General features: G+C 35.4%; 1 protein-coding gene across 2 annotated transcripts in view; it reads left to right on the top strand.

The window, feature by feature from the left end:
• Window positions 1-18,866, top strand: part of LOC129254389 (TRAF-type zinc finger domain-containing protein 1-like) — a 28,481-nt gene extending 9,615 nt beyond the window's left edge. Inside the window, exons 7-15 of one of the 2 annotated variants that reach the window (XM_064115474.1) lie at window positions 2,636-2,715; window positions 3,170-3,321; window positions 5,117-5,237; window positions 7,840-8,050; window positions 8,953-9,084; window positions 10,257-10,382; window positions 11,714-12,101; window positions 12,765-12,900; window positions 13,483-18,866. In XM_064115474.1, coding sequence (XP_063971544.1) covers window positions 2,636-2,715; window positions 3,170-3,321; window positions 5,117-5,237; window positions 7,840-8,050; window positions 8,953-9,084; window positions 10,257-10,382; window positions 11,714-12,101; window positions 12,765-12,900; window positions 13,483-13,524 — 1,388 coding nt within the window. In that variant the 3' untranslated portion in view covers window positions 13,525-18,866. The remainder of the gene's footprint in view (window positions 1-2,635; window positions 2,716-3,169; window positions 3,322-5,116; window positions 5,238-7,839; window positions 8,051-8,952; window positions 9,085-10,256; window positions 10,383-11,713; window positions 12,102-12,764; window positions 12,901-13,482) is intronic. The other variant, XM_054892852.2, reaches the window with a different exon arrangement.
• Window positions 18,867-26,434: the final 7,568 nt, after the last annotated feature.

A 26,434-nucleotide genomic window follows, 5' to 3' on the forward strand; every position in this document is an offset into this window, starting at 1 on the left:
ACCAAGGTCAAAGGTCATTTAGGGTCAATGAACTTTGGCCGAATTGGGGGTATCTGTTGAATTACCATCATAACTTTGAAAGTTTATGGATCTGATTCATGAAACTTGGACATAATAGTAATCAAGTATTACTGAACATCCTGTGCAAGTTTCAGGTCACAAGATCAAGGTCAAAGGTCATTTAGGGTCAATGAACTTTGGCCAAATTGGGGTATTTGTTGAATTACAGCCATAAATTTGAAAGTGTGTTGGTCTAGTTCATAAAACTTGGACATAATAGTAATCAAGTATCACTGAACATCCTGTGCGAGTTTCAGGTCACATGATCCAGGTCAAAGGTCATGTTAAGGTCAAAGAACTTTGGCCACGTTGGGGGTATTTGTTGAATTGCCATCATATCTCTATAAGTGTATTGGTCTAGTTCATAAAACGTGGAAATAAGAGTAACCAAGTATCACTGAACATCTTGTGCGAGTTATAGTAGTTTTCAAAATCAGCACTGCTGGATATTGAATCGCGTGATGCAGGTGAGACGGCCAGAGGCATTCCACTTGTTATAATTATTACTCAAGGCAGTGTACCCAATGTATATGCTGCATTTTTTTAGCAGACTAGTCTGAGACATGGCTTTCAACAGGAATCTTGCTCTCATCTTCACTTCTACTCCTTTATCAGCACACACAAAGCAATGGAAGATGCTGGAAAGCTTGGTGAGAGATGCTGATCGGGAAACCTGCTAAAACCTTACCTTGGATCTTATACTAGGAGCTTTCATGATTTCAGCTCTTTGTAGCCATTTTTATTTCTGGTTAACCACTCGCAGCCTGATCTCGAATAGAATTGGAATCTGAAGATGATATTGATCTGTGTTAGTGCAGTACTCTAGACTTTGAACTATTTGCATTCATTGATTAAAGGCATATGCTAACGTTGTAGACATGTAATTTAAAAAATATCAAAGGAGAGATGAAATATGTACATGAATGCCTTTCTGTCAACCTAAAAACTCTAAAACAACAAAAAAAATCAAAAGAAATCCTTTCGATATACGTTATAATTGATGGTTTTGTGTAATTTCTATCGTGCCGATAATAATAGAACACATAAGTGTATGGATGAAATTAAGATGGTATTTCCGGTCACTTTATATTTCACTTTTTTGAAGCACTTAATAATGATTTTCGGACGCGATTTTTTTTCTGGGCTTCATTTTTGTAACATACAGTATCACAGGTGCAGGTGACAAGTGGGACCTCGCAGCTCAGATTTTTTGAAAGTCAAATCAATGTTAGCAAATACCTTTAAGTCGAACTTTACATGTATGTTTTCTAAAATAGACCATGGTTTATTGGGTATATGTTGCCAAGTCATTCTCCATGTACAGATTATGTCATTCAAAATGAAAAAAAAAATCTAATGAGAAATTTCCAATGAAATAAAAGTAAGATTGCATAAGTATATGTTTAATTCTGATAAATTCTTTGTTATCTATGTCAATAAAGGCCACCGCACACCTTAGGACTGGTCTGCGACCCGATTTCAGAATAAAATGTAATAGAATTTGATGCTAATATTGAGACTTGGAATATCTTACTGTGTAATGTTCTAAATCATCGTACGAATACCTATGATCAAATTCGTGGCTATGCTATCATCCTTCTTAGAATAAAAGCGAATTTAATATCTAGTCGTAATGACGTCATAGCAGTCATACGATTGGCTATGATTTGAAACTTATTTGGACTTAACACCAAAATAAGGACTTGCAATCTTTCAAAATTGTTATAATATTATTATTTCAATTAATTTTAACCTAAAAAAAAATGATATGTTCCATTCACATCTTCAGAAAATGAGCAAAATGCGATTTGTTCCAAAATCGGGTCGCAGACCAGTCGTAAGGTGTGCGGTCGCCTTAACATTGAGTGAGAAAGATAAAACCAGTCTGTAAAGCTGTTTGTAAGTTATGCATGACTAGGTTATGGACGTCTGGATGGATTACCCTTTCTTTGATGCCAACTCAGATACCTGGGCCCCGTCTAACAAAGAGTTGCGATCCATCCGATCAGCCTCACTATATGAAAATCCATCATTGTCGTAATTTTCTCATACAAGTAATTTGCACAGTGTCCTTTGTAAACAAAGGAAACGCACCAAATTATCAAGAAAACAATGAATTCAAGAGTTATACATCATATCTAGAAATCATTTTAAACAAAAGTCGGGTGTAGATGTTGACATCGCTGGCTTTCCATAGTTGCGGTTGATCGATTTAATCGTAACTCTTTGTCAGACGGGGCCCAGATCATTATTTCATACACTTGAAATCCAATCTTTGTAGATCGAGATTCTCATTTTCAACAAGCGTCTGATTGTTTATAACCATCATCACACCTTTTCAAAGGGGTGATGAGGGATATGGAAATGCAGTCCTATTTTATCAAAACAGAAAAGGCTCACCAGTTGTACATAAAATCATGTGTACCTTACAGGAGAGAGACACAACACACAAACAAAAGTAAAGGGCTAACAATATTGAACACAATCAAATAAAGGGATTTAATGTATGGTTTTTGTTCCTAGCAGCCAAGGCTACTTTGTGTAATAAGTTCATGTATCTTATTTGCTAATGTAGGTATTTCAGGAGAGGTTGTTATGGCACCCTGTGAGTTCTGTAATCAAGCATTTCCTCTGGATGATCTTATACTACATCAGGTATGTTATTCACTCATCATTCATTTATGTGCACCAGTTAGTATATGTTTTTCTTTTTTTAATATTTATCCTACTGAGAGAGATACATGTGTCTCTTTGTACCCAGGTGTAGTAAATGTGTACCAGAGTAGGAAGGAATTCCTTGAATGAACAAGTACCCATGATCAATGATCAGTTAAATCATGTTTAATAGCTGTTCTTAGGCAGCTTGGTTATAGTTGCTTTGTAGAAACATTTAATCACTATATAAATGTTGTATGTGTTAATGAAATACATTTGTTTTTAATTCAAAAGCATGCAAATACTTAATAATTTCCTCCTTTTATTAGAAAGTTAATCAAATAGAATGTACCCCCAAGGCTCAGCTATGGCACAAATACCAGTATTATTTGACTGGTCATACCCCAACAGAGGAATACATATTAAAGAATTAACAAATTGTTTCTTTCTTTAGACTGGCTGTCAGATGGAATCCCTAGACCAGGTACTTGATCCTAGTGAAATAACATCAGTGCCTTCCAACAATCAGCAACAGACTGGTCCTCAAGGCTCACCTCCAGCACAAACACCAGTACTAGATAATCTTAGAAAGCCCAATCTCCAAAGGTTTGTCCTTTTTTCAAAATCTTAGAAAACCCAATCTTCAACGGTTTGTCTTCTTTCCAAATCTTAGAAAGCCCAATCTTCAAAGGTTTGTTCTTTTTCCAAATCTTAGAAAACACAATCTTCAAAGGTTTGTCCTTTTTTCAAAATCTTAGAAAACCCAATCTTCAACGGTTTGTCTTCTTTCCAAATCTTAGAAAGCCCAATCTTCAAAGGTTTGTTCTTTTTCCAAATCTTAGAAAACACAATCTTCAAAGGTTTGTCCTCTTTCCAAATCTTAGAAAACCTAATCTTCAAAGGTTTTTCCTCTTTCCAAATCTTAGAAAGCCTAATTTTCAAAGGTTTGACCTCTTTCCAAATCTTAGAAAACCCAATCTTCAAAGGTTTGTTCTTTTTCCAAATCTTAGAACACCCAATCTTCAAAGGTTTGTCCTCTTTCCAAATCATAGAAAGCCTAATATTCAAAGGTTTGTCCTCTTTCCAAAGCCTAATTTTCAAAGGTTTGACATCTTTCCCAGTCTTAGAAAACCCAATCTTCAAAGGTTTGTCCTCTTTCCAAATCATAGAAAGCCTAATATTCAAAGGTTTGTCCTCTTTACAAATCTTAGAAAGCCTAATTTTCAACGGTTTGACCTCTTTCCAAATCTTAGAAAGCCTAATTTTCAAAGGGTTGACCTCTTTCCAAATCTTAGAAAACTTAATCTTCAAAGGTTTGTCCTCTTTTTAAATCTTAGAAAGCCTAATTTTCAAAGGTTTGTTCTTTTTCCAAATCTTAGAACACCCAATCTTCAAAGGTTTGTCCTCTTTCCAAATCATAGAAAGCCTAATATTCAAAGGTTTGTCCTCTTTCCAAAGCCTAATTTTCAAAGGTTTGACATCTTTCCCAGTCTTAGAAAACCCAATCTTCAAAGGTTTGTCCTCTTTCCAAATCATAGAAAGCCTAATATTCAAAGGTTTGTCCTCTTTACAAATCTTAGAAAGCCTAATTTTCAACGGTTTGACCTCTTTCCAAATCTTAGAAAGCCTAATTTTCAAAGGGTTGACCTCTTTCCAAATCTTAGAAAACTTAATCTTCAAAGGTTTGTCCTCTTTTTAAATCTTAGAAAGCCTAATTTTCAAAGGTGTGTCCTCTTTCCAATTCTTAGAAAGCCCAACTTTCAATTTTTTGTCCTTTTTCGAAAGCTTTGTTCATTTAGTTACCATACCATACCATCTATTTTCCGCTGTTGCTATTTACAGTGGCCTGTCCATAGAGAATGTACTTCTGGCTGTACATGTATCTTGTAACACAACTAGTTTGAGACCAAACTTTATCCTTTGACAATTGGCTTTACAATTTTTGTTTGTCTACTTTAAGTGGTAAAGCGATAGTTTATACATGTACATGTATGTCATCAGAAGATTGTAAGGATAGAACTGCATGTATAAAATAGTACTCTAAAGTTTGAATAAGGTACGTACATGTATGTTTCAAGTTTAACATACAGATTTTCTTCTGGAGCAAATGACCTTTAATATTACAGAGTGTAATACCTCGATCACATTTGCTCTACGGCGGCCGTACGGCGAGTCGGAAACAGCCATTTTTTGTACCAGCTACATATAGGTGGTTTGAATAAAAATGAATAAAACAGCTGTTTTCGACTCGCCGTACGGCTGCCGTAGAGCAAATGTGACCGAGGTATAATGGTCATTCTTTTTTTTTATTGGGATTTTAGAACAAGTAAATTGTAATTCACACTATTGAAACTTTATTAATGCCATTTTCCTTGCTCTCTTTCTGATTTTGTTCATGTAGGTTAATAAGCCCTGAACCCCTTCACCATTATCTTAGTGGTTCATCAGAAGATGGCTCTGTTATGCTACCTTGTGAATTCTGTGGGGATCTTCTGCCCGCTGAGTTCCTACCCCACCATCAGGTCAGTGGTACCTTTGGCCCGAATTTACAAAGGTGGTTTTGAAAACCCACGGTTGAATCCATGGTTTATGCAGATTTCCTGTATAAATTACGCTTATTTTAGCGCGTATCGGGCGCGTGTATAAAAAATGTCCAATGCTGATGCACGCTTTTGTCACATTGCGCCAAATTGATGCCTGTTACCATGGTTAGATACGCTATTTTATTCATGAGTCCACTGTTTGTAGAGTGGACTCATTAATAAAATAGCGTATCTAACCATGGTTACAGGCGTCAATTTGGCGCACTGTGACAAAAGCATTGGACATTTTTTATACACGCGCCCGATACGCGCTAAAATAAGCATAATTTATACAGGAAATCTGCATAAACCATGGACTCCGTCAACCGTGGGTTTTCAAAACCACCTTTGTGAATTCGGGCCTTTAAGTTTTCTCGTTCATTCGTGTTTGAAAGAATGTAATGCTCACAATTTTTCACAGCTCAAGCAGTTCTTGAAGTGAAGTAAGAATTGAGAAAATGAGGGTTGGATGAACAAAAATAATTATAATTTCATTGAGTTCCTCCATTTGTTGATTTAGATTGGACACTATTATGCGATATTTCATTATCTTCTGTATTTGCAAAAAGGCATACATACATGTTCTCAAACAAAACTTTGCTCTCTCAACATGTAGTAATCCATTTACATGTAAACAGACTTGACCATGCTGCAGCGTTGTGAATATCCTGCTTTTTGTCCCTGAAGAGGCAACAATAGGGAGATATGATGGCTGGAAGGCCCATTCCTCGAAAGAGTGATGAACATTCTTTTGAATTCAGGATTAAGAGAAAATTTGTAAATAGAGAACCTTTAAAGGAACAGAAAGCCAAGTGGTTACCTTATCCACAGTAATGAATGGCTCATAGAAGAGTTTTTTACAGAGATATAGGTTCTGCAGACTTTTTAAGAACACAGTATGATATTACATTTTGCTAAGAATTTAAAAGATCCATCACAAAAACATTAATTTTCAACAGGAGTGGAATCTAGAAGTAGCATTGGCTCCAATGTGCCAGACGAGATGTTTGTATTGGTGTGATAATATTCCTGTACCTGTAACCTTGGACTGGGAGGAAATTTGTACTTCTATTTTTTTTTGTACTCGTGATACAAAATTGAGATCACTTTACTTTAAGATTTTCTACAGGGCTATTGCTTTGAATGGGTTTCTTCATAAAATTAACAGGATTCTCCAAATTGTTCACTGTGTGATATAAAGATGAGTCAATTGTTCATTTATTTTGTGAGTGTGACAAGGTTATCCCAATCTGGCAAGAAGTATTGAACATAATTTCACAGAATTGTGAGAAGGCTATCAATGTATCAAATTTTGAAAAATTATTGGTATTTGCAATGATAAATTTCTTAAATATTTGTTTTTGCTTTTGAAATACTACATTTATACATGTAAGTTTAAAATCAATCTCCCCAATATTATTGCATTTAAATGCTTTGCCAAAAAACAAAGAAATTGAGTATTTCTCAGCTAAAAAAAGAAACAAATTACATTCACTTTAAGAAATGGCGCTTTGATATATGATTTACCCTGTTTCTTCTTAATCCAATTTAATGTGTATTACCAAGCTATAGTTGTTGGTATCGGTAATTTTTATCTTCATTATTGTTCACAATGAATGCATTTGATGTATGATGCAATGTGTATATTGCATTACCTTATGTATGTCATCGGGTATGAATATGCGTTGATCTTTGCACACTCACATCAACACCATTGCCTATGATACTCTGTACATTGGAATGTTTTGTGTTGGTTTAACCCTCGACAATAGTTGCTCTTTATGTATTGTATGTTTATGTCCACTGTAATAATGTACTGGATGTTCTTGTACTCTACTTTCTCAGGGTGACCTCCATGTTTTGCTAAATATGAACTTTTGACCTGTAAGGCCATTGTTAGCTGACAACTAAAAAAAAACTATTTTCAATTTAACCCCATACACTCCACGCAGGTTTTCGTGCATGGTGCATGTAAGGTCCTGGTTTAATAATAGTGCCACTGGATCTGATGAGATGGGGTCGCAGAGTGATTTACTATTAAACTCAAAGACTTTGCAAGTGATGTGTTTTTATGGAGAGTGAGTAAATGAGAGAAAGAGAGAGGGGGGTCGGATGGGGGGGATTGAGAATGTTGCCATGTTGCGTGCATGTGGAAGGTATGATAGTAGTACTTGGATTGCAATGCGGCCCTGCCTCAGCTATTCTAGTCCATTATCTGTTTCAAAGAGGTTGTGCACACCAAAGAAAGGGAAGTGTATTTCTTCAGGGCTTAAAATCCAATACAGAATTCAGAGCCCCACCCTTGAATGAGAGGTGTTTTTAGTCTTTTGTTCTCCAATGTTTCATTATTTTTATTAATTTTTTTCTTGTTTCTTTGATTTTGTACTCTAATTGTGTAATAATTCTTGTAAATAATGTGATTTTCTTGATTTTTTGCAATAAAAACAGAATTATGAAAAAAAAAATTCTTGCAGATTAAGCCTTTGCTAAAATTCCCCTGTACTGACTTTGCAACATCTCTGTTGTATTTCTTAAATCACAGTTTCACTGCAGGGAGAGTCGACCCACGAGGTCAAACCATGAAGTCGAGTCTGCCCTCCAGGACCTAGAGGAGACCCCTCCTAGTCCCACCCTGATCAGCCGATCCATAGGGAGAACCAGGAACGCGATGGGATCATCGAGCCCTCCTAAGAGCAGGAGTTCTAGGAGGAGACAGGAGGATGCGATGCTGAGGAACATGTTCCCTGCATCAGGTAGGAATGATCATTTTGGATGGTCGTTGGCTGATGTGACTGCCAGCCAGCAACCCTTCATCAAAACTGATTTGCGGCAAAGTGATCACATTGTTAGTTTGGTTCAGGTTTGGTGGAATATTGCTATTGTGGAAACGATGTAAGTCATCCAAAATACATTGGAGGAAATATGAAAAAAAAAAAAATTCACGCAAATGGTGCCCAATCAATGCATGAGTACCGGTATATCCTGTTTAACAAAGATGGGTGAAGAAAGTTATAAATCCTTAACTCTTAGAAAGCCACTTGTTATGTGTGATGGCACTATAATACTGCATGACACTTTTCTGTAGAATCTTATGCATCTTTTGAAACCAAATCTATGACATCCATATGCGTGCTTCAGAAAATATGCAATATTTTGTATTTGTACAATTAAAAAAATAGTTCCAAAACAGAATTGTGATATTTGGAGCTTCATCATTTATTTTTTGGAAAAAAAGAATGTTTGCCCATAAATTAGCATAATTATTACCTAGTGAATATTTCTTTTAAGTCTTACTATAAAAAATGGAAGAGAACACAATTATAGCACAATTAATGGCTGATAATTTAGTGTATTTCACGTTATTGAGCTTTTACCAAAGCTTTAGACAGACTCTGATGTTTCTATTTTATAATCAGGACCCCATTGTATATGAGCTACCATATGGTAAAGATGCTCAATAGCCAATCAAACTCTAGGATTGGATAGAAGTTACCATTGGATGGCAAAGGTACCACGATAGTAACTTTTAACAAACGGGGCCCCATAACACTTGAAATAAAATTAAATCAGAAGCCTTTGTTCGTGCAAATGACCATTTTCATCATATCTGAATTTTTTTTTTTTTCTTCCATTGCTGCATTTTGTTGATTTCCAGGCTTTGATGAAGTTGATGAAGGAGATGATCGACATTCATCTAAATTCAAGAGGTCATTGGGTCAAGCGGACGATGTATCAGGAAGGACGCAGTACAGTAGACCTCCAAAGAATAAAAATAGTAATCGTTCAGGTTAGTCCTTTGTAGTTTCATTACTGACCTTCTTGTGACCATTGTCATGCCATTGCGATGCACCATGAACTTGCCGCAGTTATTGCAACAGCAAACGGTCCCTATGAAATTTTTTCATATCTATTGAAGCGAGTACCCCTAAATCTCAAGTGTAGAATCATCCTATCGAATGGCTTTCATTCCTTATATGGTATGCGGAGCGTGTGGCCCAGTGGATTAGTCTTCGGACTTTGAAACAGAGGGTCGTGGGTTCGAATCCCAGCCATGGCGTAATTTCCTTCGGCAAGAAACTGATCCACAATGTGCTGCACTCAACCCAGGTGAGGTAAATGGGTACCGGTAGGAAGTAATTCCTTAAAAAGCTGTGTGCGCTATGAACGCCTAGCTTAGCCGGGTAATATAGGAGCGCCTTGAGCACCTAACAAGGTGGATATGTGCGCAATATAAATACCCTATATTATTATTATTATTTTTATGCAATATGTTTTTTGAGGGTTTTTTTTAATAGTGCTAATATTAGCCCTTATTCTATGATTAAAAGACAAAATTAGATCAGAAAGTAGAGTTCAAATATTTAAAAAAATCATATCTATTGTCCAACATTTTGGTTGAATTTGCTGTTCTAATGCTCAAAGTCAACATTGGACTAGGAAAGTGAGTGTGTTCATTTGATAATCAGAACCATGCGTTAAGCCAAGGTGGAACTGGCTGGAAGTAGACTGTCCAGATAAGGTTAAAACTTAATAAATTGGAATATCATTATGAACATTAAAAAAATATTGCTCCATTTAGCAGTAAAGTACAGGTCATTAATCAACTCAAATGTAAACATGGTTTGTCAAATATTGTTGCTGAAAGATAGAGACTCCAAAAGAGAACAGAAAGTAGGAAAAGGACATTTGGAGTCATTATGGCATTGTCACCTGTGAAAGGAGTATGTACATGTACACCAAAATCAAGTACCATTGCATTGTGTAAATGTAATGTATCCCCATGCACATTTTAGTTTTATAGGAATATACATTACGCAAAAAAGATCCTGTCTAGTGGAGCAATAGAAACTGTGAAATGTTTCTATACTTGTATTATTTTAACATGTGAATTTATATATAATGTTGTGTTTTATGCCCAGTTAGCATTTTTTATTTTGATATTTTTGTTTATTTCATCAGGTAAGAATGTTGGAGTAAAGGAGAATGATGTAGATGACTACCTAGCCAAAAATGATGTCAGCTATGTAGGATCACATCATAGAGGGACTACTTTACCACTCAAATCTAGCAATAAAGATCTAAGAAGTGAGTACCATATTCTGCTTTAACCCCGCTCTTTACATCCATGTGTCCCTTCTCTTTCTATTTGATTGTATTAACCTTCCCCCACACTCCCTTTAAAGGGATGGTCCGGGCTGGAAATAATTCTATCTCAATAAATAGAGTAAATTTCACAGGGCAAAATGCTGAAAATTTGATCAAAATCGGATAACAAATAACATAGTTATTGAATTTTAAAGATTTGCATTATTCCGGTGAAATACTTTTAGGCATGTCTTTATGAATATTCATTAGGAGGGCTGATGATGTCATATCCCCACTTGTTCTTTTGTATTTTATTATATGAAATTAGGTTTATTCAAAATTTTTCTACCAAGAACTAAACCAATTGGATTGACAACTGATTAAGTGCATTAGTTAATTATTGCTGCAACTTATTTAATCATAATGGAGACACATTATTTACACATGTATGAAAAAATGAAACATTTATGATTTCATGTAATAACAGAAGAAAAATGAAAGTGGGGGATGTGACATCATCAGCCCACCTAATGAATATTCATGACGATGTGCACATAACCATTTTCACAAAATATTTATAAACATTAAAATTCAATAACTTTGTCATTTGTTATCAGATTTTGATGAAATTTTCAGCATTTTGCTTTGTGAATTTTACTCTATTTATTTAGATATAAATATTTTCAGCCTGGACCATCCCTTTAATTTTGTTGACAGAAATTATTGCAGATCAATATATATGGAGAAAGGATGTCTGCAAAGGTCTGTTTAGATAAATGTTCTGGAATCTCAATTGTTTTAAAATTGACATGAATAATACCTGTAACAGTCTGGGGATAAATTCAGAAAATAAGTGTCTACATGTTTGTATAAATAATGTTTTGGCAAATACTGAAAGAAAAAAAGAAAGGTTCTTGTTATATTGGATGATTATATCACCTAATAACAGGATGAGTACAGGGTATTAATGAAAGGGAGCACACAGAAAAACTTAATTGATTTCTTTAGATACCAAGAAACATATGTTCACCTCTGAAAGAAAATCAGAAAGGCCAACAAAATACAAAGATTCTTATGAAGAAGAGAGCATACTTAGCATGACTCCTTTTAAAAGAGGGCACTAAAAATGGGAATTTGCTACATATGATTTCAACCAAAAAGGAGTGTCGCATGCCCTGTATGTCTTCACCCTCCCCTTGGATCTGAACTTGAATGTTTAGCTTTGGGTTCTAATCTAAAAGTTAAATATTTATTTCATTAAATAAAAATCTTTTTAATTGATACATAAAGATTGATATTTACATGTTAAACTCTTTCCTTTCTTATTACTGAACCCGGAACCAAACCAGCATCAAAGAAATTCACCAACAGCGACTATGCCAACGACAACCTGAGCTCTGACATGACATCGTTCCAACGCCTCCACAAGCCAACATCCAAATCCAACACCGCAGCTGGTAGAGCTCCGAATAACATTCAGAAGAAACAAAGCGAAAGGCAGGATAGTTTTACTGAGCTGCTTTCACAATTTGACAGTGATGCTGTACACATGAGAGAGGACAGGGATTCAAGGAGCGGTGTGAAAAAGACATACTCGAGAAAGACTCCCAACAAGGGGGCGTATAACACAGAGAGGGTTGCAGGTGCAACAGGCTATGTTCCAAGCTTTGGGACTGATTCGAATAGGAACAAGAAAACTACCAATCCAAATTCTGTCAGGTAAGTACAGGGAATAATCTTACTTTAGCAATTTGATGAACATATTTTGTCAGGGTCAGTGGGGGAAAAGATGACATTGCCATTCAGTACAGTCCTATATAAAAACGTGCTATACGAAAGAAATGTGTTGCAGTCAGAAAAAACATAATGCGATACCACAAACACTATTCCCTGAAGTATATACCTGATATTATCTTTTGTTTTTAATCTTTATGTGCATTTATTTTTCTTTACAGACCCCCAATATAGACTGTAAGATTTTAATTCCTCAATGATTAAAAAAGAATGGATAAAAACCACAGAGGTGTTTTGACACTGAAAATTGGAAATCTTGCAATTCAGAAGTACAAACTGATTGAATATAAAAAAATAACTCATATTGATTTTTAACTAGATAGTATCATTACCAATATTACCAAGCATGAGAGTAACTTTGATCACCCTAGCTCCCCCCCCCCCCTGTTTGCCCCTCTGCTGACCATTTTTCACTACCATGACTACACGTATTGCTGCTATGTCATCTATATCACACAATTTTAAGTTTTTAGTACATTCCTCCCCTTATTGTCCCTGTTGACATTCTAATAATAAAAATAATATCAATCTCTAGGCGCTTCTGTTTTGGTATGGTGTCTTATCGCTTTCCCCTGCTTTATGAAACAGACTTGCTGCAAATTTCACTGTGCCGACCGATGCTGTAACGAGAGTTCCTGCTGGCAGCAGGGCGGGGCTTGAACCGGCAATCTCTTCAGGTATATCATCCAGGCCCAGAGGTACAACCAACAGGCCTTCATCCAAGGTGAGATCATGTCCTAGCGTTATAGGAACCGTAGGGGGGGGGGGTGAGTGTATTCATATTAATGGAGCTGCCTTTGACAAGTACTATCTAGATTCTAGACTTCAAAGATTAGAACCCCCTCCCCCCCACTCCGAAATTCCCCATCCTGCTGATCATGTGTTACAGAATGTTTTTACAGGCATGTTGACAGTTTATTAATATTACCCCCCCCCCTCCCTGGCCCATATTCTGAAGTCAGATTTAACTTAGACCATGGTCTAACTCTGTGCTAAAATTATAGGAAGCCAAGTGTCCAATTTTGTATTAAGTTGTATGTTTCTTGTGTTTACTGTGCTCTTTCCTGATTCATCGATGGTGAAGACAATTACCTATAATACTTCCTAGACAATTATGAATGATTTGAGAGCCAAATTAGCTGAAATGTTATATATCTACTATTAGTGATTTATGTAACAATTGGCTATCCATACTTAAACCACAACTTTAAGTTAAACCCGACTTCAGAATACGGGCCCCTGAGTCTGATTCTTCTGTACATACTTTCCTTGATTCCAATATGTATTTCTCTGTTTCTGATTTCAGACAAGACCTAAAGTAACAAGACATCCCAGCGGCCCATCGTGAAAGCACCTTGAATCCACTTCCATTAGTCATTGATCTCCTAAAAGTTGGTAAGATTTTTTTCTCTTCGGAAATCTGTAGTAAGCTATGTGCTCTGTGCCCTGTAACCAAAAAGATACAATGGATTGTTCAATTAAGCACAACTGTATTGGCAAACCATGTACACAAAGTTACAATCAATCCTAAATATTGGCCATATCTCTTCATGGTACTCTTTTATATCTCTTTATGATTCACCTCCAGGGTCCGGTAAAACAAACGTTGGCGATCAATTGCTAAATGGTATGGCCTATCAGGGTCATCGTTGCATATGGTATTTGCTCAGGAGACTGACTGGGAACCAATCAGAATTGCTCTTTCAAATTGTAGTAGCGATTAATCGCCAACTTTGTGTTACAGGGTCCAGGTCCGATTATAGAAGAATCGAGTATCGAAACCTGTAAAATCTAATGATTAAGAAATATGATTATCACAATCTATCATGTATTTCAACAATCTTAGAAATTTCAAAGGACTTTTATATACGATGAAAAGGGTGTAATGTTAATTATTTAATAGACTTTCCCATTTGAAAAAACATATTAATGGTGTTTGTGTAAATTGGAATACAGGAAGATCCCACCATGTGTTTGAAGGATGTGATGATCTATTATTAAAACGTGATCTTTTCTTGGGATTACCCAAATTATTTCACAAGTACTTTTATGTACATGTATTGTAAAACCTTCCTTTAGATTCACTCTGTTAATGTGAATGTTTTGAGATGCTGCCTCAGGGGTAATTCACCGACTACAATTGCTAATTTGATATATGATAATTTAGGGATCAATTTTCAATCCCTGAGTTAAATCTTACCTTTTTGGCTGAAAATCAATGTTATTATGAACACATACCAGTGCATATGGATATATAATAGCAAATTCAATCCAATTGATCAACAATCTTATGTTGTGGTCAGTTCCAATCAGTTGCTTGAACTGTATCATATTTCACTTATCTGCAGTTGATTTGAGGTACCGGTAATCATATTAATTTGTGATTTTTTTTTTTCTCAAACTTTTGAGAGGAAAGCTGGAATTTTTTTGTCTGGCATAGATTAATCTTTCAGTATTTATGGAGGGACATTATGAACATTTAGACATGTTTTGTTGGTATAATTTATGTCTACTTAGAGACTTTTTTGTAGAGTTCTGAATTTAATGGTGAATAGCAATTTGTCTATAACTCTCTGTTTGGTCTAGTCCCACATGATCTAATCCTATGTCTGTCTGTGGCCGGCAAAGAATTCATGGAATTTTCTTCAAAGAGTGGAGTAATCATTTCCTATGGGTAGACCAGTATCCAATGACTGGGGTAATGTGATAGTGTGTTGTATGCATAAAGCACTTGAGATGATGCTCTGATGTAAATCATGCTACAAAGACAGATTGTCAGTATTTGTTATTGAATTTGAAATAAATATCTAGTACATCCTCCAAGTTCTCCTAAAATAATACTTTTGCTGCTAAACAAATTTAATGGTCATGGCTCATTGGGTTATCTTATACCAATTCATGAACACGAATGTCTAATACATCAAGTGTAATTGAAAGGAACACATTGCTACTTTATTTCATATTGAATATGTGGTATGATATTCTAAGAATACCAGAAATCTTTATTTTACACGCTTGTGTATATTTCTATGATCCTTTCATTCTGTACTTAGAGTAAACGGTTAAAAACTTGACTGGCGTACTGTATAAAATTTGTCTTTCATGAATTATGTAAAGCAGGGCTGTTAGGCAACTTGTTCAAAGTCTGTGCCGTATCTTGCTTTAAGGTTTCTATTATGCTTTTCACACTGCATTTTCTTAACCCCATACAATCTTTTTTTTTGGTTTCACGATGTCTTTCTTAAGCCCTTACTATTTGCTTAGCCGGGGTTCACGCCTTTAGCCCCTTTCACAATTTGTGGTACGACTGCATACAACCATTACGATTCTGTGCAACATATATTGTGACCAAAATGATCTCACGAGCAATTGTGAAAGCCCCTTTAAACCTGGACTATCGCATAGCTTATGAAAATTGATGATTTTACCATACAGAGCGCGATTAACATGTAATTTCGACTTCTGTGATTGGCTAATGCTTAGCCTCACTTTTCCTTAGCCCAGTTTCGTTTCACACTGCATCACTAAGCACCGCAATTGTGGGGCTAGCACCACAATAAGCCGGCTAATACTGCTTTTTTGCAGGGCCAGATAGTACCGTACTATTTACCATGCTAGCCCACTTTGCTAAAACGTAGTGTGAAATTGAAGTGGGCTAAGCTTAACCCCGGGGAAAAAAGTGCAGTGTGAAAAGCATATATGCATCTTTTCATCGCAGCTTTTGTGCTTTCCCATTATGTTGTCGATGATGAATTGTGAAAATTTGTGGAAAAAACTGATGAAATTAAAAGCTGCTTGCAGTATTCCTCCAGGAAAGACACAGCTTTGACTTTAGACAAGGTGCCCTTCTTTTGTCTACTAAAACTGGGCCCCATCTTACAAAGAGTTGCGATTGATCCGATCAACCACAACTATGGACGGCCAGCAATGTCAACATCTAAAATGCAAATTTGTTCAAAATAGTAGTATATTCTAGATATAACGTATATTCATACATTCATCGTTCTCTTGAAGATTCAGTGTGATTCTCTTTGTTTACTAAGGAGATTGTGCAAATTTCCTGTAGAAAAATTATGACGTTGATGGATTTCCGTACAGTTGAGATTGATTGGATCAATCGTAACTCTTTGTAAGACAGGGCCCTGGACTGTCAGCTATTAGAAACATTTATTCAATTAGAATCATGAACCTTGATAATGGTGTGACTTCAGTCATATCTAAAGACCCTGGTTAGTTTTCTGAAGAAAATTTTTATTCATTTTGTATTTTGGACAGGAAAGTGATATTATTAATTTGTTTTCTTCATGGTTGCACTTAAAATTGAGGTTAAAACTTTATTTCAAATACTTCTTCATACCATAAGGATAAAGTCTGATATCAATGACAATATTTTGGTTAAAAGTCATAGAGATCTTTATCTATTGACTCAGTAATATATAATGATGCTAAGCTGCCAACTGTTAAGAAGCAATAAGTATTTGTCAATGTTATGAAAATATGACAGGAATAGGAAAGTGAGAATAGGCATCCAAAAAGAGGAAAGGGAAACAGAGGATGAAGATGTTACTTTCTTGAGAATGCACATAATTTAAAGTTTAATGTAAACAAAGTATGTAAACAAAATATGTAAACAAAGTGCTGAAACACACTTTCATGTCAGTGAGCTTGAGATTTAGTGCTTGATATTTGTGTACATATGCGATAGCAGCGGAGGTCATGGTAAACTTGCCAAAGAGAATCTAGTAAAGTCGTACTTTTAGATGGAGATCACATTGTAGCTGGTAGAGCAAGGTAAATGTGCATTTGCACTGCATTGGAATGGTTGATACAGTTATGCTCAAAAGTTTGTGAACCCTACTTCAAAATGCACTCCTTCATGCTGATTGCTGAGTGTTTAATGAAGACAACAACACTACAATATTCGTTGAGCCCAGAGAATAAAACTTTATTAGATGTAATATCTCATCACCTGACTTCACAATTAAATATCTAATACAGGGCAGAACTTGAACACTTTAAATATGTTCATTTTCTGGTGGGGTTCACTAACTTTTTAGCACCACTGTGTAACGATTGAAAAAGTATGTATTTAGATGGGAAAATGCTAATTTTGCAGACACAGAGAAAGAATACTTTCAGAGGCCAGCTGTTCTTTTACTTGATGTGCTCTTCAACCAGCAAGCATGAAAATCTTTGATTTGATATCGGGAATTAAGGACAGTCCTGATGCAGTTATTTCCAGTACTGTACTGTTTAGTGTGTCCTTTGTTCATGTGAATTTGCAATTATCATGACATGAATTAAATTGTACAGCTTCCAAGCTTTAAGCTGATCTTCAATTTGAACTCTGTTTGTCGCAAGATGCACGATAGCTCCGGAACTGCATTCAAGATCATAATGAAAATTGCCATTTTTAGTTGACTACATTTTGTGTATCTTGTTAGCCAAGGGATGCAGAAGTTATCATTTCAATGTGTGAAGAAAATTGCCTGCAGAACTTTTATTACGAATCTAAGTTTTAATTCTATTTTTATGAAGAATATCCATATATCTATATAATCCTTAAGTGTTAGACGATTTTGGATTAGGTGCTGTTTATTTTTAGCTGGCAGATCCAGGTATGCCTAACATAAGATAATTCATGCACCAACATAGCAACGCACATGACCCATTGGCAATTGCATACTCAATTGCATTTTATGTTTCTTTTCAGTATTGAAGCCTCCCAAGCTATGACTGATAATAGTGTTTTGAAACTATAAGGTGTATGAAGCGTTTATAGTTAAAATAGGGTGATCCAGAAAATCTGGATAGTTGATGAAGAAAAACAGAAATTTAATTCACGTTTACTCGACATTCGCAGGACTACATATAATTTGAAAGAATTCGACAGAAAACAGGTACAATTTTTTAAAGACAGTGATACTGTCATAGAAAGCAAACTATTCAGTAATGTATTCATGGTCAAATTTTGCAAAAGGGCGATTCAAAGTGATGGTGTCCAGTGAAAAAGAAATCATTCAGCTATTAAAGGCATGAGTGATATTTTCCTCCTCGCCTTTAATATGTTACCTGCCTTTTAAGCCTGCTAAAAAAATGATATATTGAGTAATGCATTGCATCAGAGGGAAAAGTAAGGTATCCTTGAATAGCAGAGGAGTTGCTCTAATATTCAAGCATTTAAAAAATAATCCCTGAATGACATTTCTTCAAATTTAGATTACCTTTTTAATTCGTATTCTGTTCACTCCAACTTTTGAGGGTTATGATTAAAAAAAAAAAACACTGGGACACGTTGACTTTTCTTGGTAGGTTTAATAAGACATACCTTTAATTCTCTTTAGGGGTCTATACAATAGGACCTTTTGGGAGACAAAGTTGAGGCAAAAATCTTTATAGAGGGGCATGTGTGATCTTTAAGGAGAAAAAAATAATCTATTTAAAAAGAGCTGTGCTTATAGAAAGCTATTGTAGCCAGATTTATTACATATTTCTTTGTCTAGTATGCCATTTTTTCTTTGGATTTATTGAAATGATTGCAAAATGTGCTGTAAATTGTTTGAAACTTCTATTTTTTTCATGTAAAATTTTACTTGTACTCATATAGCTGTACAGTGAAAAGATGACTTTATGAAGAGTGCTTGTGTGATAAATGACTTCAACCTACATTGAATAAATTGCTGAAATCAAGTTATACAGTTGTCAAGAAGTTTACTTTGATGTTTTAGGGTTATTAGGAAACAAAATATTGAAATTCATTAGAATAATCACTTAAAGGAGAATGAAACCTTTAGAACAAGATAGCTTGTGTGAAAACAGAAAAATCAAAGAAACAAATCAACGAAAGTTTGAGAAAAATTGGACAAATAATGAGAAAGTTTTGAGCATTTGAATATTGCGATCACTAATGCTATGGAGATCCTCACATTGGCAATGCGGCAAAGATATGTGATGTCACTTGTGAACAACTCTCCCCATTACTTTAGTATATATTTCATTTAAATTGCCTCTTTTATCACATCTATCAGTAGATCATGTGTTCTTTCTATAGGAGGGCATGTAATACATATTTTTAAAGAATATATCATGGATAAAAAGTTTGTTTCACCCTAAAAAAGAGCAAAAATTGACATTTTGGGGGTATTTTAGAGTCCATCAAAGGGAAAGTTGTTCACATGTGACATCACACATCCTTGTCGCATTGCCAATAGGAGGATCTCCATAGCATTAGTGATTGCAACATTCATATGCTCATAACTCTCTCATTATTTGTCCGATTTTTCTCAATCTTTCGTTGATCCGTTTCTTTGATTTTTTCTGTTTCGACACAAGCCTACTTGTTCCAAAGGTTTCATTCCCCTTTAATGATACGTCATGTCATTATTCGTGAGTTCATTATCTTTACAAGAGACATCAAAATCTAAAACTAATTCTTCAAACAATAACTTGTGTCCAGGAAATGTGGAGTCAGTAAATCAGGGTACCCACTCCATCAGGGGAAATTATTTTACTTTTCTCCAGTCAGGGAAAAATCAGGGAATTTGATGAAAAAATACCTCAAATCAGGGAAAATGCCTCAAATGAGGAGGAAATCCGGGAATTTTGATCGGCCCAAAAGTCGAAAGCACAGTAGTCAGTCAGACTCTGTTATAGTTTGTGGCATATCAAAACAACATCCATTGAATGACTGGTTATGGTGGTACTGATTAGTTTTACATTATTGTTTTATACTGAAAATCATGCAATTCACTGCAACAACTTAGAAACATGCGAAACTGGGAATGGGTTTAAATAATTATCAGGGAATTTTTAAACTTCATCAGGGAATTTTGTTTTCTTGAAAAGCTGGGAACCTTGTAAATATGATGCCTTACAAACATTTTCTTTGCCAGCCATTCATCATAATACAAATAGTACTTTGATTTTGATTTTATTCCCTTATTGAACCACAAGGATTGGCAAATCCAAACATCTGATTCCCCCTCCCCCCCAAGACATCCATAGGAGCCCCTTCCTTAAAAAAAGTTTGAAAGAAATCTGCCAACTAGGGGTTATTTAAAAATCTCAAAATGGATTCGGGGGCATGAGGAATAAAAAAATATCTTTATCTTCATAAGATTTCTTCGAAAAAGAGAGTTCAATTATTTTCCATGTGCAATAAATTTTTCGTTGAATAAGCATTTAACCCATCTGATTTTTTTTAGCAACGGCATCTGCATAGGGATCGTTCATACCAAAGGCGACTTAAAGGACAAGTCCGCCCCAACAAAAAGTTTACATGAGTAAAAAGAGAAAAATCCAGCAAACATAACATTGAAAATTTCATCATTATCGGATGTAAAATAAAAAAGTTATGACATTTAAAAGTTTCGCTTAATTTTACAAAACAGTTATATGCACATCCTGGTCGGTATGCAAATGAGGAGACTGATGACATAATCCACTCACTATTTCTTTTGTATTTCAATAAAGGAAATATGAAATATTTTCATTTTCTCCTTATTGGCAAGTGAAACAACTATTAATTTCTCTTTGAACATTAGGAAAAAGTTGGTCCTTTTTGTCAAATCTGTAAAAAATGAAATATTGTATAATTCAAACAATACAAAACAAAAGAAAAAGTGAGTGAGGGACATCATCGACTCTCATTTGCATGTAACTGAGTTGTGCATATCACTGTTTTGTGAAAAATAAGCGAAACTTTGAAATGTCATAACATTTTTATTCTACATCCGATTTTGAAGAAATTGTCAGCGTTATGCAAGTTTGATTTTTCTCTAATTATTCCAATCCAAATTTTTCTGGGGTGGACTTGACCTTTAACGTTGCACGTTAATTTCCTTATCACCATATCCTCCCCTTAGTCTTATTAAGCTAGTTTGACAAAAAAAAGATCGAATTTGAAAAGCGCATGTTGTTAGTGTTATGGCAGAAGTAGCACTGGTAAAAAAACGGTTACACTTCGTAATTCCGAAGGTTCTTTATCCCGAAGGTTCGTGATAAGCCTGTTCACGGTTGTAAACTGCGCACAAGCAGTAAAAGGTCATTTGAGATAAACCATGAAGTTGGTTTTCAAATTCACTGACGAAGGCATTTGTGATTTGATGATTATTCAGGTATTCCTTTTAAATTATTCTTTTTATCACATCCAAACTGAAGAGTAACAAAGTCTTCTTAATCACTGGTATTTGACAGTAGCCCAAACTATAGTCAAAATGTTCCAGGACCAGACAACAAAACAAACAGATTTAAAAAAACTTTACCCCTGATGTATTATTCTAGTCACCTGCTCTATACAATGCCTTTCATTCTTAGAATTTCAATGCTTTGCCGGGAAAACCTATATACGCGACATCTTCATTTGAAAATGTTAGTGCTCATCCTAATGAAAAATCGCAAAGGTCATTTGAGAAGTTGATCAGCTAACAGTGAACTGGCTTATTCTGAAACACGTAAATTGCCTATACCTCGATCTTCGTCAATCCGAAAACGAAAAAGGGTTCGTTAATCCGAACATTTGTGGCGTTATTCCGAAGGTTCGATAATCCGAAAACGAAATAAGGTTCGCTGTTCCGAAGATTCGATAATCCGAAAACGAAATTAGGTTCGTTGTTCCGAAGGTTCGATAATCCGAAAACGAAATAAGGTTCGCTGTTCCGATGATTCGATAAATCGAAAACGAAATTAGGTTCGTTGTTCCGAAGGTTCGATAATCCGGAAACGAAATAAGGTTCGTTGTTCCGAAGGTTCGTTAATCCGATTACGGAATAGGGCCTAAGGTTCGTTGTTCCGATGGTTCGTTAATCCAAAAAAAGAAATAAGGTTCGTTGTTCCGAAGGTTCGTTAATCCGAAAACAAAATAAGGTTCGTTTTTCCGAAGGTTCGTTAATCCGAAAACGAAATAAGATTCGTTATTCCGAAGGTTCGTTAATCCGAAAACGAAATAAGGTTCTTTATTCCGAAGGTTCGTTAATCCGAAAAATGAAAACCGGGAAAGCAGAGGGAGGCAAGTGTGGTTGCAGGTGGGGGGGGGGGAGAGAAACACCGTTGCTGTTCAATTGTTATGAAGATGGGAAGGCAAGAGCGGCCGAATGAATTTTCGTTTGGGGGGCAAAGCCAAAAATGACAATCGTACGTCAAAATGGGCACTTTGGTGACATTTTCACCATGAGATTATCATCTGCGTGAAGTCGTTGTGTGTTTTATAGTAAATAAGTAGAGAAAAGCCTTTTTGAAGTGACTTCTGATTATGGAAAGATGTATATTTAGGCTTTTTTCGCGAGAGAGTATAATGAGCGAGCGGTTTGGAAAAAAAATCACAGCTGAAGTTGTAAAACTCGTTTTGGGGGTCAATTACTGTTAAAATGGCATTATTGCGAGGTGTCGCGAGCGTGCACCACAAGCTCAAACTTTAGGGCATGTCAATAAGAATTGAAAATAAAAAAAATCCGAGCAGGTTTCTGCTATCATTAAATAGATGTGCATCTAACCATGGACCCCTGGGGTCCATGATCTAACTAAAGAATTCACACAAGCGCAAAGCAAGAACTTAAATGTACTGACCAGAAAAGGAACCTGTTAAGGACTGCATTTAGTGACCTCTTTAGGATACATAATAATTATTTCACCAATCGAATAATGCGAGTGCAAAGCGCGAGCTGAAAAATTGTAATATTCCAGCCTGAAAATTAATCTAAAATGTATACTTAAGAAAGAGTACTTATTTTGAAAAAAGGGAATTTCCCATTTTGGAAAAATAGCATTTCCCTGTTATTTCTTTTGGGGTGCAAGTGCCCCCTGCCCCCCCCCCCCCCCCCCCCGGCGGATCCAACTTTCGCCAATAGGGGGGGGGGGCGAAATTTTTCTCACCCATAATTTCCCCGATCGGCAGCTCAAAGTTGAGTTTTTGTTTGTTTGTTTCTTTGAAAGGGTAGTCCTAACAGTCAATAATGAGTTTTGTTCTTATGAAATAAAGTAAAAATGTAATAATATCATAAGCCCTTTTTAAACAATGCGAGCGCGAGCTATCATTTTTTTTCTAACTATGATGGGCAATATGTTTGTGATCTTCAAAACAAGATGCCTATGTAACTAGATAACAACTGCGAGCAAGAAGCGCGAGCAGAAGTTTTAAATATTAGTTCTGACCTGATCTAAAAGGGACATGTTAAGGAATTTTTGCAGTTAGCCATGAAGACGATACATGTTTCAACCAGGGGCGGCGGAACGAATTTTCCTGGGGGGGGGGGCAAAGCCAAAATAGGTGCTATTATATGCCAAAACGGGCATTTTGGTGCAAACGGATATTTTCACCATGAGATTGTCATCTGTGTAGAGAAGTTATGTGTTTTGTAGTAATTAAGTTGAGCAAATTTTTTTAAATTGATTTCTGATTGATAAAATATATCTTTAGGTTTTATTTTTCGCGAGAAAGCGTAGCGAGCAAGCGGTTTGGAAAAACAAATCAAATCTGAAGTTGTAAAACTCGCTTTTTGGTCAATAGACCTAATTACTGTTAAAAGGGCATCATTGTGAGATGTTGCGAGCGAATCACGAGCTCAAACTTTTGGAAATTTCATGTAGGCCTAATAAGACATAATAATGATAATGATAATAATAATAATAATGATAATAATATTGGTATTATTTACCAAGGGAAGCCACTTCAGTTCTGAAAACTGTACTTCCAGCGGCCCTGCTATTATTATTACCCCGGCTTAGTTGGGCTGCCTAGGCGCCAAAAGAAAAGCATTTAATGAATTTCTTCCTACCGGGTAGGCCTACCCATTCACCTCACCTGGGTTGAGTGCAGCACAGTGTGGATAAATTTCTTGCTGAAGGAAATTACGCCATGGCTGGGATTCGAACCTATATACGACCCTCTGTTTCATAGTCAGAAGACTAATCCACTGGGCCACAACGCCCCACATAAAAAGTAAACATTCAGAGCATTTTTGTAATTTATGAAAAAAGGATTAACATTGTTAACACTAGGCGTAACGATCAATAAAATTTTATCAACATTTATATTCTTTATTACCATTTTTATCATGATCATCGTTTTCATTAGTATTATTTTTTTTATCACCAGCAGAAGCTCTTATTAAAAATGACATCCACTCCAATACAAATCTTATTATCTGGAGGTTACTCGCATGTGACCAACACACTTAAGGGGGAATCCAACCCAAATAAAAACTTGTTTTTGTAAGGAAAAGAAAAATCAGACAAGTTGATAGGTGAAAGTTTGAACAATATTGGACAAACAACAAGAAAGTTATGAATTTTTAAAAGTCGTAAATATTGGTAATCACTATACCCATGGAGACTTCAAATTGGCCGCATATGTGATGTCATAGTGATGTAAGGCCAGGACTCATCCATGTACTCCAATACATATTATGGCTAAAATGTCATTTTTCCCAAAAGTTTTATTTCAAATTACATTTTTCTTCCATGAGGACATAAAACAATATACTACATGGGTTATATTTAGATTACTGCCCCAGGGGAATGGGTACTTAGGAGAAAACCACAAATCCCTGATAATAAAGTACATGGCCTATGGGAAAGTTGTCCTTACCCCTTGTCATAATTTACTTACCCAGTTGCCAATTTGAAATCTACATAGTATTATATAGTGATCTCAATTTTAAAGCAGCTATAACTTTCTTATTGCTTGTCCGATTTCTTTCAAACTTTCACCATTCTGTTTAATTTATTTTTCTCCTTCCCAACACAACATTTAATGGCCAAGGCTGGATTCCCCTTTAATCCCCTGCATCCTTAAAGGACAAGTCCACACCAACAAAAAGTTGATTTGAAAAAAAGGAGATAAACCCAACAAGCAAAACACTGAAAATTTCATCAAAATCGGATGTAAAATAAGAAAGTTATGACATTTTAAAGTTTCGCTTAATTTCACAAAACAGATCTATGAACATCCTGGTCGGTATGCAAATTGGCAGACTGATGACGTCACCCACTCACTATTTCTTTTGTATTTTATTATATGAAATATGAAATATTCTAATTTTCTCCTCCTTGTCAAGTGCAGCAAATTTTTATTTCTCCCTGAACATGTGGAATTACCATTATTTTAACAGTTTATGTTTAAGTTAAGTTGATCCTTATTGTCAAATCTGTAAAAATTGAAATATTGAATTATTCAAACAATAAAAACATAAGAAATAGTGAGTGATGGACATCATCGACTCTCTCATTTGCATAAAGCTGAGTTGTGCATTTAACTGTTTTGTGAAAAATAAGCGATACTTAAAAATGTCATAACTTTCTTATTCGATTTCGAAGAAATTTGCAGCGTTATGATTGGTTGATTTTTCTCTATCGATTCAAATCAATTTGAAAGGGTAGTCCTAACAGTCAATAATGAGTTTTATTCTTATAAAATAAAGTAAATATGTAATAATATTATAAGCCCTTTTTAAACAATGCGAGCGCGAGCTATCATTTTTTTTCTAACTATGATGGGCAATATGTTTGTGATCTTCAAAACAAGATGCCTATGTAACTAGATAACAACTGCGAGCAAGAAGCGCGAGCAGAAGTTTTTAATATAAGTTCTGACCTGATCTAAAAGGCACATGTTAAGGAATTTTTGCAATTGGGCCATGAAGACAATACATGGTTCAACCAGGGAATAACGAAGCTTCGGAATTACGAATGTATGCGCAAAAACTGAATACGTCACCAGATTTCGTACCAAAAATATCTTCCAGCATTCTTTTTCTCATGCATGATAATGCTTTCAAAAGCACAGAACAATAGATTAAATTCACCATATTCACTGAACCCGTTGTTCTGTGCTTAACTGGCTTTTTCATTTCCAAAGAACTGAATGGTTCTACAGTGCGACCCATAAAAAACGAAACTGAGATTAAGCGATGATTTATCATAACTTAATCACAAATACAATAGACAAATGACCTAATATTGTAAAGTTTAGAATCTCCTCTTTCATTTAATATTACTTAGATTATTCCTCATTCACGCATGAGTGAGCAAAAACAATTTGAAGAAAGGAAACCAAAAACTCATTTGGCGGGGGGTATCTGAATTTCAAAAAGAAAATCACATGCCTAAAAAGTTCAATATCTGCTCTTTTATTTGATACCTTAATCACAAAAAAATGGTCAAGAATTAAAAAAGTTATGTTCCCTCGAAACAATGCTTGTATTTCCATAATTTCATTAAATTTTCACCGGTTTCCAACAGAAGCTATCACATGGTTAACAAAA

This window comes from Lytechinus pictus, chromosome 2, assembly GCF_037042905.1.
Source record: "Lytechinus pictus isolate F3 Inbred chromosome 2, Lp3.0, whole genome shotgun sequence".
Lineage (NCBI taxonomy): Eukaryota > Metazoa > Echinodermata > Echinoidea > Temnopleuroida > Toxopneustidae > Lytechinus > Lytechinus pictus.